The sequence below is a fragment of the Brassica rapa genome, chromosome A10 (assembly GCF_000309985.2).
Source record: "Brassica rapa cultivar Chiifu-401-42 chromosome A10, CAAS_Brap_v3.01, whole genome shotgun sequence".
Classification (NCBI taxonomy): Eukaryota; Viridiplantae; Streptophyta; class Magnoliopsida; order Brassicales; family Brassicaceae; genus Brassica; species Brassica rapa.
In genome coordinates this window covers 18953671-18967798 of record NC_024804.2, presented here as the reverse complement: position 1 = coordinate 18967798, position 14128 = coordinate 18953671, and the positions used below count along the sequence as shown (strand labels likewise).

The 14128-nt window shown below is 37.5% G+C and overlaps 4 protein-coding genes across 5 annotated transcripts; 3 read left to right on the top strand and 1 right to left on the bottom strand.

The window, feature by feature from the left end:
- Positions 1 to 25: 25 nt before the first annotated feature.
- Positions 26 to 3595, top strand: LOC103847063. The gene is made up of 13 exons (XM_009124095.3): positions 26 to 242; positions 358 to 468; positions 550 to 673; positions 763 to 896; positions 978 to 1122; positions 1304 to 1482; positions 1645 to 1885; positions 1957 to 2055; positions 2132 to 2277; positions 2405 to 2515; positions 2596 to 2684; positions 2769 to 3288; positions 3392 to 3595. The coding sequence occupies exons 1-12, from the start codon at positions 174 to 176 to the stop codon at positions 3277 to 3279; spliced, it is 1959 nt and encodes a 652-aa protein (XP_009122343.1). The 5' UTR covers positions 26 to 173; the 3' UTR covers positions 3280 to 3288; positions 3392 to 3595.
- On the bottom strand, positions 3391 to 8255 carry LOC103847064 (respiratory burst oxidase homolog protein A). 2 transcript variants are annotated; one of them, XM_009124097.2, is made up of 12 exons: positions 6945 to 8255; positions 6557 to 6713; positions 6417 to 6465; positions 6203 to 6316; positions 5663 to 6088; positions 5203 to 5586; positions 5026 to 5121; positions 4834 to 4949; positions 4642 to 4744; positions 4478 to 4551; positions 3843 to 4396; positions 3391 to 3756 (listed from the first exon to the last, which is right to left on the bottom strand). In XM_009124097.2, the coding sequence occupies exons 1-12, from the start codon at positions 7468 to 7470 to the stop codon at positions 3647 to 3649; spliced, it is 2709 nt and encodes a 902-aa protein (XP_009122345.1). In that variant the 5' UTR covers positions 7471 to 8255; the 3' UTR covers positions 3391 to 3646. The 2 variants fall into 2 exon arrangements, with proteins under 2 accessions (XP_009122345.1, XP_033137907.1); XM_033282016.1 differs by having other exon boundaries at positions 4478 to 4744.
- Positions 8256 to 8491: 236 nt separating this feature from the next.
- Positions 8492 to 10438, top strand: LOC103847061 (pectinesterase PPME1). The gene is made up of 5 exons (XM_009124093.3): positions 8492 to 8768; positions 8861 to 9136; positions 9231 to 9437; positions 9524 to 9762; positions 10042 to 10438. The coding sequence occupies exons 1-5, from the start codon at positions 8565 to 8567 to the stop codon at positions 10211 to 10213; spliced, it is 1098 nt and encodes a 365-aa protein (XP_009122341.1). The 5' UTR covers positions 8492 to 8564; the 3' UTR covers positions 10214 to 10438.
- A 1283-nt stretch (positions 10439 to 11721) lies between these two features.
- Positions 11722 to 13652, top strand: LOC103847059 (probable pectinesterase 49). Its single transcript, XM_009124092.3, has 5 exons — positions 11722 to 12028; positions 12267 to 12545; positions 12637 to 12840; positions 12936 to 13174; positions 13306 to 13652. Exons 1-5 carry the CDS (start codon positions 11825 to 11827, stop codon positions 13463 to 13465), a joined length of 1086 nt encoding a protein of 361 aa, XP_009122340.1. The 5' UTR covers positions 11722 to 11824; the 3' UTR covers positions 13466 to 13652.
- The last annotated feature ends 476 nt before the right edge of the window (positions 13653 to 14128 follow it).

Genomic DNA, 14128 nt, shown 5'->3' with positions numbered 1-14128 from the left:
CTAATTGGAAATATTTGTTATTTTGAAGAGTTTGTAGCGCAACCCCAAATATTCCGGGAAGTATAGGGACTGAAATGAAAAATGATCGTCTTTCTGTTAATTCACTCTGCTCTGCTTTCTCACTTTTCAAATTCCCTTCTCGGCGCGAATCGCTTGACGAAGATTGACTGAGAATGGTGCTAGTATGCTTCGTCTTGGATCTGCGTAACATCTCTCCGTATCTGATCGGAGATCTAAAGCAGGTATCTCTATCGCTCAAATCTATCTGTTGATCGAATTTGATTCTCGTATTCGTGTATGAAGCTCGAAATCGAATGTTTCTTCAAACTCTGAGCCTCGAATTTGCGAATTTTGTAGTCGTTTCTGAATCTCGCCAATCTACACGCCGTTTCGTCTCCGGTAGATTCTCTCGCTGATCGGATTGGTTTGTGTTATATCCAGAAGGATCGGATATCTGGAAACGATCAGGTTATACTCATCGATCGTCGTTTCCTTCTAATTTTCGATGATTGTGTGTGGTTTTTGTTTACGTTTCGATGGATCTAGCAGTTGAAATTTGCGTACACTCCCAGTGGAAACTTCTGCCTTCGCGACTTCCATCACGCTGTTAACAGCTTGCCTTTAGATGCGTTTGTACCTGAGATCGATGAATCGGGAGCCGTATCTTGCGGAGGTGTCTCTTCTCTTCCTCTCTTTACTCATCGTTTACTGTATAGCTTCCTGATAGCTTCCTGATTAGTCATAGTGATGAATTGTTCATAGATCTTAAGATATCGAGTGTTCTGTGCGATCGAGCTATGTACTCGTGGGGAGGTAGAGACATCATGAGGAAAGTTATCGTACTGAGTTCATGCTTCCCTGAAGATATGGATTCCGAAGCGAGAAACACTCTTATGGTCAGCCGACTAGTGTATTTGTTAGTGCTTTATCTAGCTTGTTTTCTCAGTTCTAAGTCCTTTTTTCTTTTTTTGCTTCAGGCTGCAGCAGATAAATGTGTGTCGGTTGAGTTTCTTTTGCTTGATGAGAAAGCAAGCCATCTGAGCTATACGCAGGAGAAGACTAATAGATTTCTCAGATGTCTCTCGGATCTTGACAATTGTTCATTTCAGACTTGCATCCCTGGTAGTTTCCAAATAACTGGCTGCTTCTCATTTACTTTTTCTGGAGTCGTTTTCCTTTGCAGCCTTGAGATTTTCACAGACTAGTTTAATCATTTAAATCTGTTATCTGTAATCATGAGGCAACACAAGGATAGTTCACACATTTCTGGAGATAGGATACTGATCCATTTAATGAATTTCAGATGGAAAATCACTTCGTGGCCTTGAAAATAAATGGCTTCAGGATCTAAAGGATGACAGTGGAGAATCACTGCAGGCCCAATTTATCTTCAAACGTAACCTTGTTGGCTCAGTGAACAAGATCTTCTGCAATCTCAGTGCAGCCACGAATCAGATTGTCGACGGATTTAAACCTTGTCAAGTACTGAGCCAACTGAGCCATTTCCCTAAATTTGAATATTTTATCTCTCAATAAGCTTGTACTTAGCATTCTTAGGCGGATATTGGATATGTTCATATTATATCACTTCAGCTTAATGATTTGTCCACTACAGTTTTTCATCCTCTTTGTTGCTTTTTACAGACATGCAGGTGTCATGGAATCCCAGTACGAGATTCAGTGGAAATCACAACAGAGAAGATGCAATGCTCTGTAACCAATCATGATCTTGGAATGCATGATGTTATTGATAGTTCTGTGAAAGTTGGTGAGAGAACTGTTCTGTTTTTGCCTTCAATTGATAGCCTCCAGAAACTTCACCCAATCTCTTCCCAGATTGATTTCACTGTAATTGAGAGGACTAATCTAACTTCTATCAATGAAGGTAACGCTTTTTATCTCTCATCTTTTGATCCTCCAAAATAGAGAACTTGATTCAAGTATACTTTGACATAGGCATAATTATTGGGAGGCCTTACATTGTAAGCCCTTCAACTTGTCATGAAGCGGAAGATTCCTCAGAAGAGATGGATCAACCAGATCTGAACACTCAGAGTAAGCAGACTGTTCCCCTAAAGAAAACCACATTGCAGTATTGCCTCATAGCTTTCCTAAGCAGCTAGAAATGCAGTTTTTCAGGGTCTATGTGGTGCATTATACTCAATGGACCAAGGCTTGGTTTGTTCTTCGGACTGTAATCTGGACACCAGGCAAGTCGTGGAATTTCATTGTTATTACATTCTTCAACCGTCAGAAAACGGTCCAATGCTTCTGAGGGTAAATATTCATTACCTTGCTAAAATTACAGTAGCATTCTCGATAGTACTCTCCTTATGATATAACAAATTTGTGTTATGACCTGAATTTGTTTAGTTTCTTAGTTTATCAAGAAATCTGTTTGCAGAGATTGGCAGGGTCAGAGGAAGTCCTTCCTATTTCCTCCAGTGTCAATCAGTTTTCTGGATCCTCTATTCCTAGAGAAGTCGAAATTTCTGTCAAAGGCGCTTTGTTAGAGGTCGCTTGCATTACAATCTGTTGATAGTCATATATAGTTGTATAATTCCTAACCTTTCTTTTCTTCTGCTACTTGAGCAGATTGAATCAACAGACTACAATCCTCTGACTCACAACAGAGGCTTCCACAAAAAACTGAACCTCATTGTGAAAGAAAGTCTTCAATTTGGGTGATTGTTCTCTTCCTTTATTCTCATTTTCAATGCTAACCTCCCATCTGTTACAATTCTCTTAAGTTTTGTTGTTTGTGGCAGTGCACTACATTCAAACTTGGACGACGCAACATGCGAAGTGAGCTCAGTTGTTTCAATGGCACAGACATGCATAATAAATCCACCCATAGAAGAAGAAGAAACACGTCAGGAAATCCAGATAACTGATGAAGAAGACAAAGCAACAGCTTCCATTACTAAAGAATGGGAACAACTAGTAGTCACTGAGGTTCGCATGAAGTCTCCTTCTCCGGTTTTGACTACACCCAAACCAAATACAAACCGCCCATTTCTGTCGCCTAACAACAAGCAGGCCGATATGAAAACGTCTATGATATTGGAAAGACTTGAAGCTCCGAGAAAGATGAGAGGGAAAGTTGGATCACCAAGCATAGTTGTCACAAGTAGCCAAACTTCACCGGATGTCTCAGTCTTGTCTCAGAAGAAGCCTCTGATTCCTTTTCAGACAAGTCAGGTTTCAAACCACCAGACTGCTTCATCAAGCCAGCTCATGAAACCCAGCTTTCAGAGGCTGAAACGGAAGCATAAGTGAGCTTTCTTGGTAAGACTCTGCTCTTTCTCTGCTATTCTTGAGAATTTAGTACAGATGATTGTGAAAGTTAAACAAAAGATTGTTTATACATTTTGTGTTTGCGTTGAGACAGCGGATAGGAGAGGAGCAACAAGTCAATATCTCATCCCAAAGAGACGTGAAGTTCAGATAATAGTGTTCTGCATCTGTGTTGAATGATACAAACATGATTAGTTTGTACAAGAACCAAAAACTGTATTTAATCACAGTATCTGTACAATTTCTATACAAAGTTCTTCAACCATGAATCCAATAACTCAATAAGCTTGTTCAAGTCTCTTAGAGCCTTATAACTATATATATATATATATATCTTATAACTTTAGTTTTAGAAATTTTCTTTATGGAAACAGAACTTGGTGGAAGTATTATGAGAAAAATCCAGTGCTAAGTGTCGTAGCTCTTTCACTAATCCAGCTGCTCCGCAGTAAAACACACCTGTCAAAACAGATAAAACACATTCATATTTTTTCTGGACTGACTTCATATGCATTAGTGGATGAGTCTGGCTGCATGAAACTCACCGACTCTAGTCTTAGGATGCTTCACAGCGATCCTTTTGTAAACGCTTCTCCAGTTCGGCCTAGCGAAATGGGACATGACACGTGTACCTGAGACAACGTCCACTCCGTGCTTAGCGTGGTGCAGCGACTGGAGCATCGTGATCAGTGCAGACCTCGCGTCTCCTTCTTCGTAGACGCTGGTGCAGTAATTATGCAGCTCAATAACCTTGTTGCGGTCTGTTAAGGCCACTTCGTCCATCACGTTCTTGAACCAGTCAAAAGATCCTTGCTCTCTTGTGACCCAGTAGAAGTATGCTCTCTTCGTTCTGAACGTCTCACTTCTTCTTGCTGGGGAAAGAGGAGGTGTGACCATGTTGTGAATCGGTGACTGTCTTCGGTTACTGTTTCGTCCTTCTTCTATGTCTCCGTTGCCTTTTATGTTATTGATAATGTCCTTGACGATACTTATCATTGGAGTAGCTCCGATTCCTAGACCCACGAGTAGAACAACTTCGAAATTCTTGTAGTCTTGTGCTGGTGCTCCGTATGGACCGTCAATTAGGATTCTTGGAAAACTAAAGAGATCACAGTTTCAGAGTTAAAATCATTTTGAGATCATCTTATGTAACTGATGGATATATATTGATAAGACTTACTTAGGGATGTTATCCAGGAGCCTCGGGTCAGCTCTGTTCGGCCTGTTTTCATCAGGAAGGCGTGGCTTACACACCTGAGGATCATATACCAAACGAATGAAACACATACTTAGACCCAATTGAACTCTTGTGTTTACTTTTAGTGGAGAAATGAAGTAAAGTACCTCAGAGAATAGTTGTCTTAATTGCTTTGTCCAGTCTCCTAGAACCCTGATGTGGACACTGAGGTACTCGTCACCTGGAGCCGAGGTAATTGAGAATGGATGCCTGTTTATATGCAAACCACTTTTCAGTGTGCTTCTATATATATATGACTCTCAGTCTCAGAAAATAATATGACTAATTTTTATTATTACCATTCTAATGAGGAAACTTCAGAACAGTTGAGGTACATGTATTGTCCGCTTTTGTATCTGAAGTTGCTTGGTCTTGACATTTGAAGCGACAAGACATTCCCTGGTAACACAGCAACCTGTTCAAGAATTAAATGTAATGAATACGTATGTTCCTGTATATAACAATAGAGAAATGTTTATAATAGATTATACCTTTAGTATGGAAACAGCCTCGATGCCTGACCTGAACGCACGAATCAGCCTTTCAGACAAGTAAAGAACCACTGGCACCATCAAATACATCCATGTCTAATAGACCACATGAAAACCAAAATCAGTTTACATCAGTTACAACTTTGTACAGAGTCAAGTAATTAACAAGTCACCAACCGTTTTCTTGGACCATTCCTTGATTAGGTAAACATAGTATCCGTGAACAATGAGCAGCGAGTAGACGATAACAAACAAGTGGTGAGAGTACCAGAAGGCATTGAAGCCAGTTATTTTCTTCAATGGTCCAGGAAGCTTGAGCTTATTGCGTCTGAACCATGGTGTAGCCAATGTGAAGGCTATAGTCATTAGTACAACCATTGCAATCCCTGTAACTCCTTCCACGGACTGCACAAAGTCCATATATCTCTTTGTCTGTACCCCAAAATACTTAACCATTGGCTCATACGTCTCTTCATTTGCAGCAATCAGCCTGGGGAAATCGCAGGCTAAGTGAGATGTGGCATGGATTGCTACTCCAACTGAAATTCCTATTGCTATAACCTGTGTAACATTCAATCATAAGCTTTCATATTATAATTAATTTGAAACTGTTTTTTAACTAGGAATCTAACATTACCTTGTGAAAATTGAGGCTGTCATCAAAGGGAACAACAGAACTTAATATAGTTTTGGTCCGGAGCCAAGTGATGGTGTTCCTACAAACTGGTAACAAAACCAAAGCCATGTTTAGTTTAAGAGTCTCTGCAGCTCCTTTAGCTACACAAACACAAACTCCCATAACTTGGTAAGCGGATCTCTTCTTATACTGCATGAACTTCCACGCGAACAGCCCGGACATAACACCTATCCATAGAGCCATCACCCACACTCTCTTCCAATTATCCAACACGAGATACTTCACCCCTCTGTAAACACGCTCCCCGAGATTCCTACTTTGTGATACTCTGAGGTTATGACTTAGCATCTTGCTCAGGTTCTTAGTCTCCCCATCTCTTATATCCTCCACTGGCGCTTGCAGCAGTAGCACCTCGAGATTATCTATCTGTTTGGCATTTTAGCGACTCCAAACACATCAAAAAAAACACTCACAAACTAGACATTTTTTCTAACTAAATAAGAGAAATAAAACGAACCTCATTCACAAAACTTCACATACCATGATGTACCCGTAATGATAGGGATCTAATGTCTCCATAATCAAAGCAGCATATTCATCAGCTTGTCTCCGAATATTCTCCAGTTCGTTTGCAGAAGCACTTAGACTTATAATCTGTACATGATGAGAACAAAAAATTACTTATGAAGATCACAGAAATTATAAAAAAAAATTTAATACTCATCACTATAAAAAATAAAAATCAAGATTCTACCTCTTTTACTTCGGCTTCATTTAACTTCCCATCCGCATCTCTATCCACCCTGAAATTCATATCACATTTCAGATATGATTTTTTATAACCCCCTGGAGACCTGACAGATATATAAAAGAATAGTTTCAAGAAAACATTACATGGCAAAGAAAAGTCGTAGCCTCGAATCAAAATCCTGATCAGTGATCTGCTTCCAAAACTCTTGAAGCTGATTCTTGTTTATAGAATCTCCACTCACATTTTCCCTCCTTCTCAAAGCATCGAACAATGCCAAAGCAAAGTCCTTTGAATTAATCCCTGCATTGAAACTTCAACTTAGAAAGAGTTTTCTTTTTTTGAATTAACCACAGTCTCAGCGACTGAGGTCAACCGACTATTCTATGGGCTTCATAAATACAATGTTAAATTATCTGTTGGCCAACGGGATCGAATTATGTATTGGATTATCCCTTAAGTGCTACTAGCCCAAGGCCTCTTGGTTAAAAGAGTTCCATGATTGAAAAGTTTGAAACTTGGCTACTGCTTTACCTATACATTCACCGAATCTCGAACGGTGTAGTAACCCGTAGGTGTTCTCGGTGATCTCATGGAACCGTTTCTCAACTCCAGGCCAGCCCGCGACGCCATCGGTCTTGGTGATGAACTTGAGACCCTTGAGCGCTTGCTCTGCTCTAGACTTCGAGCGCCGGAACTTAGCCAAAGGCGGGCGCGGAGGCTTTCTCGCCGAGGAAGAAGAGACGGAGGAGGAAGCAACTCGTTTCAGTTCGGTCGAAAACGATGACGCTACGCGTTTCAGGACAGAGTTGCTCTTCCCCGGACGGCCTTGTCTCAGAAGCGATCCGGTGCCTCCTATATGGTCAGGTGACTTCAAGCCGTACACGGAGACGTAGTCGTCGTGGATGTCTAGAGAGATCTCCACGTAAGGTTGATCTTCCTCGTGATATCTGCTCGTTGACGCCGTGTTCTTGATAGTCGCCGACGACTGGTCGCTGTAGGGCTTCTCTGTGCCGCTTGGGTAGTAGTGTCTCGCGTCTTCGAACCCTAGCTTTTGCATTTCACTTTTATCACCTCAAATCTTTCTGCTTTGTGCACCGGGAAGAAGATGAAATGAAGAACAGAGAGGTTTGAATAAACAAACTTTTAAACTATTAGTTGCAAAAAACAAAAACAAAAAACTTTTAAACAATTCAATATTAAATTATTTCTCATTTAATTTAATTTAATAATACGGAATACCAAAAGCATACACTTCGCTAACTTGTTTCCGGTATTATTCAATACACTAATTACTTTGAATCTTTTACTAATTCAGAAAGTTTCAAATTAGCATGAAAGTGGACTTTTATATTTTGTTTTGTTTTATTTAAACTGTTGATGTTGGGGTTGGTTTGAAGTTTTCTATGAGTTTGGTCAAAACTCCCGCGCACTACCGGGCCACGTCCAATATGAGACTTATTATAAGTTATGGTCAGCATATTCAAAATCTAATGTGTTCTCTATCTGTCGTCATATACTATATAACTCACGTTACATTTAAACCAAACATCGATATCTAAACATTTTTTAAACATAATTCATCAATAGGACATTTAAATTAATTATCCAACCCACCGGTTTAATAAACATAGCATTTTCTGTTCACCAACCAGTTGCAATTTATTTTAGTTGTAAGAGAATATATGTCATAGAATATTGACTTTGACTTTTAAAAATAAAATAAATTATTAATAAGTTACGCAGAAGAATTATCACGTAATTACTTCTTTGGTAGTACAGTATGATTTTTTTATGAAGAAGCAAAAAAGTGAAGAAGCAAATAATACAGTCCATAGGAATTATTTAAATTTTTATATTTGGGATCAATCATAAGATAAAAAAACACGTTCAAAAATAGCCTCAAAGCTTTGAAGAAGTAAATATATTCCAAAAAAGGTCACAAAGAAAAAGTTAAGAGAAACTATAGGGAGAAACAAAAATGGATAACCACATATAATAATAGCAAACAAAATGAAACTCTTAACATTCTCCGATTCCTGTAACACTATATATGCCCATGGCCATCTTCTCGTTAAGTCATTCACACAAAAAAAAACAATAAATATTTTCTTTTTAAGTTTTTTAATAAAACAAAAATAAAAAAATAAAACAATGGGATACACAAACGTGTCCATATTATTAGCCCTGGTGGTGGTGTTTGTTACACCGACGGTGTTGGCAGATGATGCAACACCAATTCCAGAGGCCAAAGTCCAAGTGGAGCAGTGGTTCGAAGCCAACGTCGCGCCTTTGCCTGCGCGTAAAGGCTTAGATCCTGCTCTCGTAGCTGCTGAGGCTGAGCCACGTACCATCACCGTATGAAACAAACCTAACATTTTCCCCTAAAAACAATAACCAAACCTTGAAAAACTATTTAATTACAAAATTTTGAAATAATGTAATCGCAGGTGGATCCAAAAGGAGGTGAATTCAAAACACTAATGGACGCAATAAAGAGCGTTCCTGCAGCGAACACAAAGCGTGTGATCATCAAGATAGCTCCTGGCGAATACAGAGAGAAGGTCACCATCGACAGAAACAAACCCTTTATTACATTGATGGGAGATCCCAAGGCCATGCCGGTTATTACTTTCGACGGTACTGCCGCCAAGTATGGAACCGTAGATAGTGCCTCACTCATTATCTTATCCGACTATTTCATGGCTGTCAACATCGTCGTTAAGGTATATTTTTACTACAACTTTATGCTAATGGTACTAGTCAAAAATTGTATATTCCAATCAACAAATGCTTACATAGATTTTTTTGCATACTTAGAATACAGCGCCGGCACCGGATGGTAAAATGAAGGGAGCACAAGCTTTATCTATGAGAATCTCAGGAAACATGGCTGCGTTCTACAACTGTAAATTCTACGGATTCCAAGACACAATCTGTGACGATACCGGAAACCATTTCTTCAAGGATTGTTACGTCGAAGGGACATTCGATTTCATCTTCGGAAGTGGGACCTCTCTTTACTTGGTACGTACAATAATACACCTTATGATGTCATCTTAGTCATTCGTGATAATATGAAGTCTGACGTCTCTTATACGTACCTAATTAAGGGTACGCAATTGCACGTGGTGGGAGATGGCATTAGAGTGATAACAGCGCATGCGGGAAAGAGCGCAGACGAGAAGAGTGGATACTCTTTCGTGCATTGCAAGGTGACTGGAGTTGGTGAAGGAATCTATTTGGGTAGGGCATGGATGAGCCACCCTAAGGTTGTCTACGCCTACACCGAGATGACCAGCGTCGTCAACCCAGCCGGATGGCAAGAAAACAAGATAGCCGCACATGACAAGTAAGTCCAATATGCTCATGTTACATGAAAAATATGTGATATGAGACCCAAACAGTCCGAACACATGGCCGGTTTTGGGAATAACTAAGTGAAACATATACTTTGGGCTCCAGTTTTTTGAGTTAATATATATATAAACATAGTTTCATAAATTACTTTTTTACAAAATCTTTACTGAATTGTTTAAGGTCTTCAGAGCCGGCTCTTACTTGGGCCATTATGGTTTTTATATATGCCGCACCGGATCGATATTTAAGATGGATTTATTTTTGTTGACAGGACCGTGTTCTATGGAGAGTACAAGTGCCAAGGAGAAGGATCACAGACAGAGAAGAGAGTTCCATTCACACAAAAGATTGACCCTACTGTAGCTAACCGTTTCCTTACCCTCGGCTACATTGAAGGATCCAAGTGGCTTCTCCCACCTCCCGCTGTTTCGGCTTCGATATGAATCTAGTTTAAAACTAAAAAGTATACGTATATACTTATTCACCGAGTGTGTAAATCGGTGTATTTTTAACTATTTGCGTTGATTATCTTTTTTCCAAGAGTCCTCTCTTCTTAGATGAGACTTGCGTAATTTTGGTTTCATAATAATTCATAACTTCTGTATCTTGTCCAAGGGGTCCCAATTCCCCTTAATTATTATATATATATTACTATAATGAAGATCATATTTAACTGTGTTCGAAATTTAAAGTTTAATTTTTATATTTAATATATATGTTCGTAAGACATTAACATTATATCAATTCTTATTTCATGTATGCGTCTACATGCATTTTAGTGAAATCATCTAATCCCCTATACATTATTTACCAAGTGATTTTGATATATGTCATCACCGCATTAATTTTGAAAACAAAATGATGATATGACATGTTAATAAATATGACATGGTTTGGACTAATTATGACATGAACATTAACATTTAATGTTGTTTTATAATTTTGGTAACTTTTTAGAATAATGCAATAACTTATAAATTATCATTAATATAACACTAAATAGTAAAGTTAGAAATATAGTAATATATAATATTTTTAGAAAATATTATTTAATTTTATTTAAATAATTTATAATTTTTATTACTAAAAAAATCTTAAAAAATTTAGCATTTAAAAAAAAAAAATTTCTAATCATATTATGATTATTTCTTTTTAATATTTACAAATTTTAGAAATATTATTTAATTTTATGTTTTGTTAATTATACATAACAAAACTTTCCCTTAATTTTATAGAAATTTATTTAATATATATTAACCAAAATAAATAAATAAAAATATTAGTGGCAATTCCCCTAAAAATATTTCCAAGATATATATATATTATTAAATATAAATGTAAATAAAAAAATTTATTTTATCTCAGTTACATAGAATTAAAATATTGTACGCAAATAATAAAACCAAAAAATTTTAAAAAATATTTATGAATATAATTTAAAAATTTTATTTCTACACATGGTGCATGAAAACACCTAGTTCCATCAAAGTATACTCAAACTTTAATTAACTGCCTTGATTCTAATTCCATTCAAATTCTGTATTCAATACCAGCCCCTTAATTTTAGTTACAGGGGTAATTAAGAATTCATTTAAATACAATAATTTTATTAATTGTATAACATGATTTTTTTATCATTGACCTTGAAATCTTGATTTATTATAACCGAACTATATAGCGTTAATTATGCGAAGAGAATACAAATAAATATATTGTTTATTCAACAAAAAGGCTACTTGGTTTCCACATGAATCGCACACCAGGTGCGGTGAGAAATTACTATTTTCGAAAACCAAATTTTTGTTTTTGAAAATCAAATGCGAAAAATACTAAATGAGTACAAACCACAAACGAGAATAGTAAAAAAAAGAGATCTTACCGGTCATCGATGACGCCAAACGCATATAAAAAGTCCTTCCAAGGCTTCTTCATCTCTTCCATTTTAAATAAAACTAGTTTAATAAAACTAGTAATAACACTTTTTCTTATTAATATATTATATTTTTTTCTCTTTTATATTAAAAAATAAAATAAAAATTAAAAAAAAGGAAGAGATGGGTTACATTTTTCTTACCATGATTGCCTTTCTTGTTATTTTCGCCTTACCGGCGGTTGTAGCCGACGATATAACTCCGATTCCAGAAGACAAAGCCCAAGTCGAGGCATGGTTCAAGGCCAACGTTCAACCCTATTCAGCAAGACGAGGCACACTCGACCCCGTCCTGGATGCAGCTGAAGCATCACCACAGATCATCAACGTATGATTTTATTCCTCTTAAATAGGTTTACGGTTTTAGTTCTTTGTTTTGGAAATATAAAACCTGACCAAAATAGGATATCATTTGGTTCGGTTTGACATGATGTCTTAGGTCGGTTTTGTGTCGTCTCATTTGGTACGGTTTTAGCGTGTTCATATCAATTCAACTGAATTGATTAGACACACATCACCATGCGTATTATAAATTTCAATGGAAATGATATAAAAATTCAATGCAGGTGAATCAAGAAGGAGGTGGCGATTTTAAGACAATTAATGAAGCGATCAAGAGCATTCCGATAGGGAACACAAAGCGGGTTATCATCAAGTTGGCTCCTGGTGTATACCATGAGAAAGTCACAGTCGACGTAGGTCGACCATTCGTTACATTGATGGGTAAACCTGGTGCAGAAACGAACTTGACCTTCGACGGGACGGCCTCTAAATTCGGAACCATGGAGAGTGCGACACTTATCATCTGGGCCAAATATTTTGTGGCAGCCAACTTACACGTTAAAGTACGAATATTTAGGTTCATTAGTAGATTATATTATATATATATTAGTATTAATCCAATGCATATATATGAGTTTTTTTCTATGTATATAGAATACTGCTCCAATGCCGAAAGCAGGAACACAAGGACAAGCGCTCGCTATGAGGATTAACGGCGATAAAGCGGCTTTCTACAACTGCAGATTCTATGGTTTTCAAGACACTCTTTGTGATGATATAGGCAACCATTTCTTCAAGGACTGTTACATCGAGGGAACCTATGATTTTATCTTCGGAAGAGGAGCTTCCTTGTACTTGGTACAAACATGCCTTTACTTATTAGTTTGATCTTATTTAACTCATATATACTATGATTAACATTTACACTAACAGATTTTTCTTAATATTTATAGAACACGCAATTGCACGCTGTTGGAGATGGATTAAGAGTGATCACAGCACACAATCGACAGAGTGAAAACCAGCAGAATGGCTATTCATTCGTGCATTGCAAGATTACTGGAGTTGGAACGGGGATCTATTTGGGTAGGGCATGGATGAGCCACCCTAAGGTCGTGTATGCCTACACTGAGATGTCCAGTGTCGTCAACCCAACCGGATGGCAAGAGAACAGGAACCGCGAGAATGACAAGTAATTAAGTTCATTTTGTATTATCTATAGGATTATATTTATTGTGCAGTGTAAGAAATTTAATAGAAAGCTATAAAAGACCAACTTTAGTGATGGGACAAGATAAAACTTTTTGGTATTATGAATGATAGGACGGTGTTCTATGGAGAATACATGTGCACGGGACCAGGATCACACAAAGAGAAAAGAGTGGCCCACACACAAGACATCGACAAAAACGAAGCTAACGGTTTCCTTACCCTCGGCTACATCAAAGGCTCCTTGTGGCTCCTCCCTCCTCCCGCTTACTAAACCACACCCATCTCATAACTATTATTCTTTACTTTTTCGCTGAAAATACATGTGTATAAATGAATGTCTTGCATTATTTCTTCTTGAATTTGTTTTGAAAAGTCCTCTCTTTCTGTATGTAAAGGAAGAGTAGAGACTTGTGTAATTTTTGTTACATCTATACTATACTAAAAGTTCTAAAACTAAAGCAAAGAAGGCATCTACGTCAGCCAGTTAATTGTGGCCAATAACAAGGAGACAACTGTCAAAAATAACCAACTCACTCATATTATTTGTTAAAGTTACACTACCGATGGAGACAAAAATGATCCGCAGAAACCCATTTATTCACATGAATTTATATTACAGTCCACATTAAAAGCCCAAAACTGGTAAATTTAACTCATCTCCTCATTCTCAATCTCACGTTCCATCTTCCTTATCCTGAAATCAAACCTTAATAGCATGAAATCTCTTAAGCATCAATAAATATGTAAACACTAATAGCCAGACAATTTAATTTCGAATGGAATAGGATGTGTAACGTCTCCCTCCATTACTAACTGCCATCAAAGATTTACAGAACTTATGACATCCAAACTCTTCACCTCCCATCAAACTCGAGCTACATATACTCACATGAATGGGAAAACTTTTCTCTTCCCAAATCCCCTTACAAATAAC

What these genes read in the sequence shown, in the direction of transcription:
- LOC103847063 (XM_009124095.3), top strand. Translation starts at nt 174, where the DNA reads ATGGTGCTAGTATGCTTCGTCTTGGATCTGCGTAACATCTCTCCGTAT. An exon ending in TGATCGGAGATCTAAAGCAG is followed by an intron (nt 243 to 357) that starts GTATCTCTATCG and finishes CGAATTTTGTAG; the next exon opens with TCGTTTCTGAATCTCGCCAA. An exon ending in ACCAGATCTGAACACTCAGA is followed by an intron (nt 2,056 to 2,131) that starts GTAAGCAGACTG and finishes CTAGAAATGCAG; the next exon opens with TTTTTCAGGGTCTATGTGGT.
- LOC103847064 (XM_033282016.1), bottom strand. Translation starts at nt 7,470, where the DNA reads ATGCAAAAGCTAGGGTTCGAAGACGCGAGACACTACTACCCAAGCGGC. An exon ending in GAGATTCGGTGAATGTATAG is followed by an intron (nt 6,714 to 6,944) that starts GTAAAGCAGTAG and finishes GTTTCAATGCAG; the next exon opens with GGATTAATTCAAAGGACTTT. An exon ending in AGGAATGGTCCAAGAAAACG is followed by an intron (nt 5,122 to 5,202) that starts GTTGGTGACTTG and finishes GTGGTCTATTAG; the next exon opens with ACATGGATGTATTTGATGGT.
- LOC103847061 (XM_009124093.3), top strand. Translation starts at nt 8,565, where the DNA reads ATGGGATACACAAACGTGTCCATATTATTAGCCCTGGTGGTGGTGTTT. An exon ending in CTGAGCCACGTACCATCACC is followed by an intron (nt 8,769 to 8,860) that starts GTATGAAACAAA and finishes ATGTAATCGCAG; the next exon opens with GTGGATCCAAAAGGAGGTGA. An exon ending in CTGTCAACATCGTCGTTAAG is followed by an intron (nt 9,137 to 9,230) that starts GTATATTTTTAC and finishes TTGCATACTTAG; the next exon opens with AATACAGCGCCGGCACCGGA.
- LOC103847059 (XM_009124092.3), top strand. Translation starts at nt 11,825, where the DNA reads ATGGGTTACATTTTTCTTACCATGATTGCCTTTCTTGTTATTTTCGCC. An exon ending in GAGGAGCTTCCTTGTACTTG is followed by an intron (nt 12,841 to 12,935) that starts GTACAAACATGC and finishes TAATATTTATAG; the next exon opens with AACACGCAATTGCACGCTGT. An exon ending in AGGAACCGCGAGAATGACAA is followed by an intron (nt 13,175 to 13,305) that starts GTAATTAAGTTC and finishes TATGAATGATAG; the next exon opens with GACGGTGTTCTATGGAGAAT.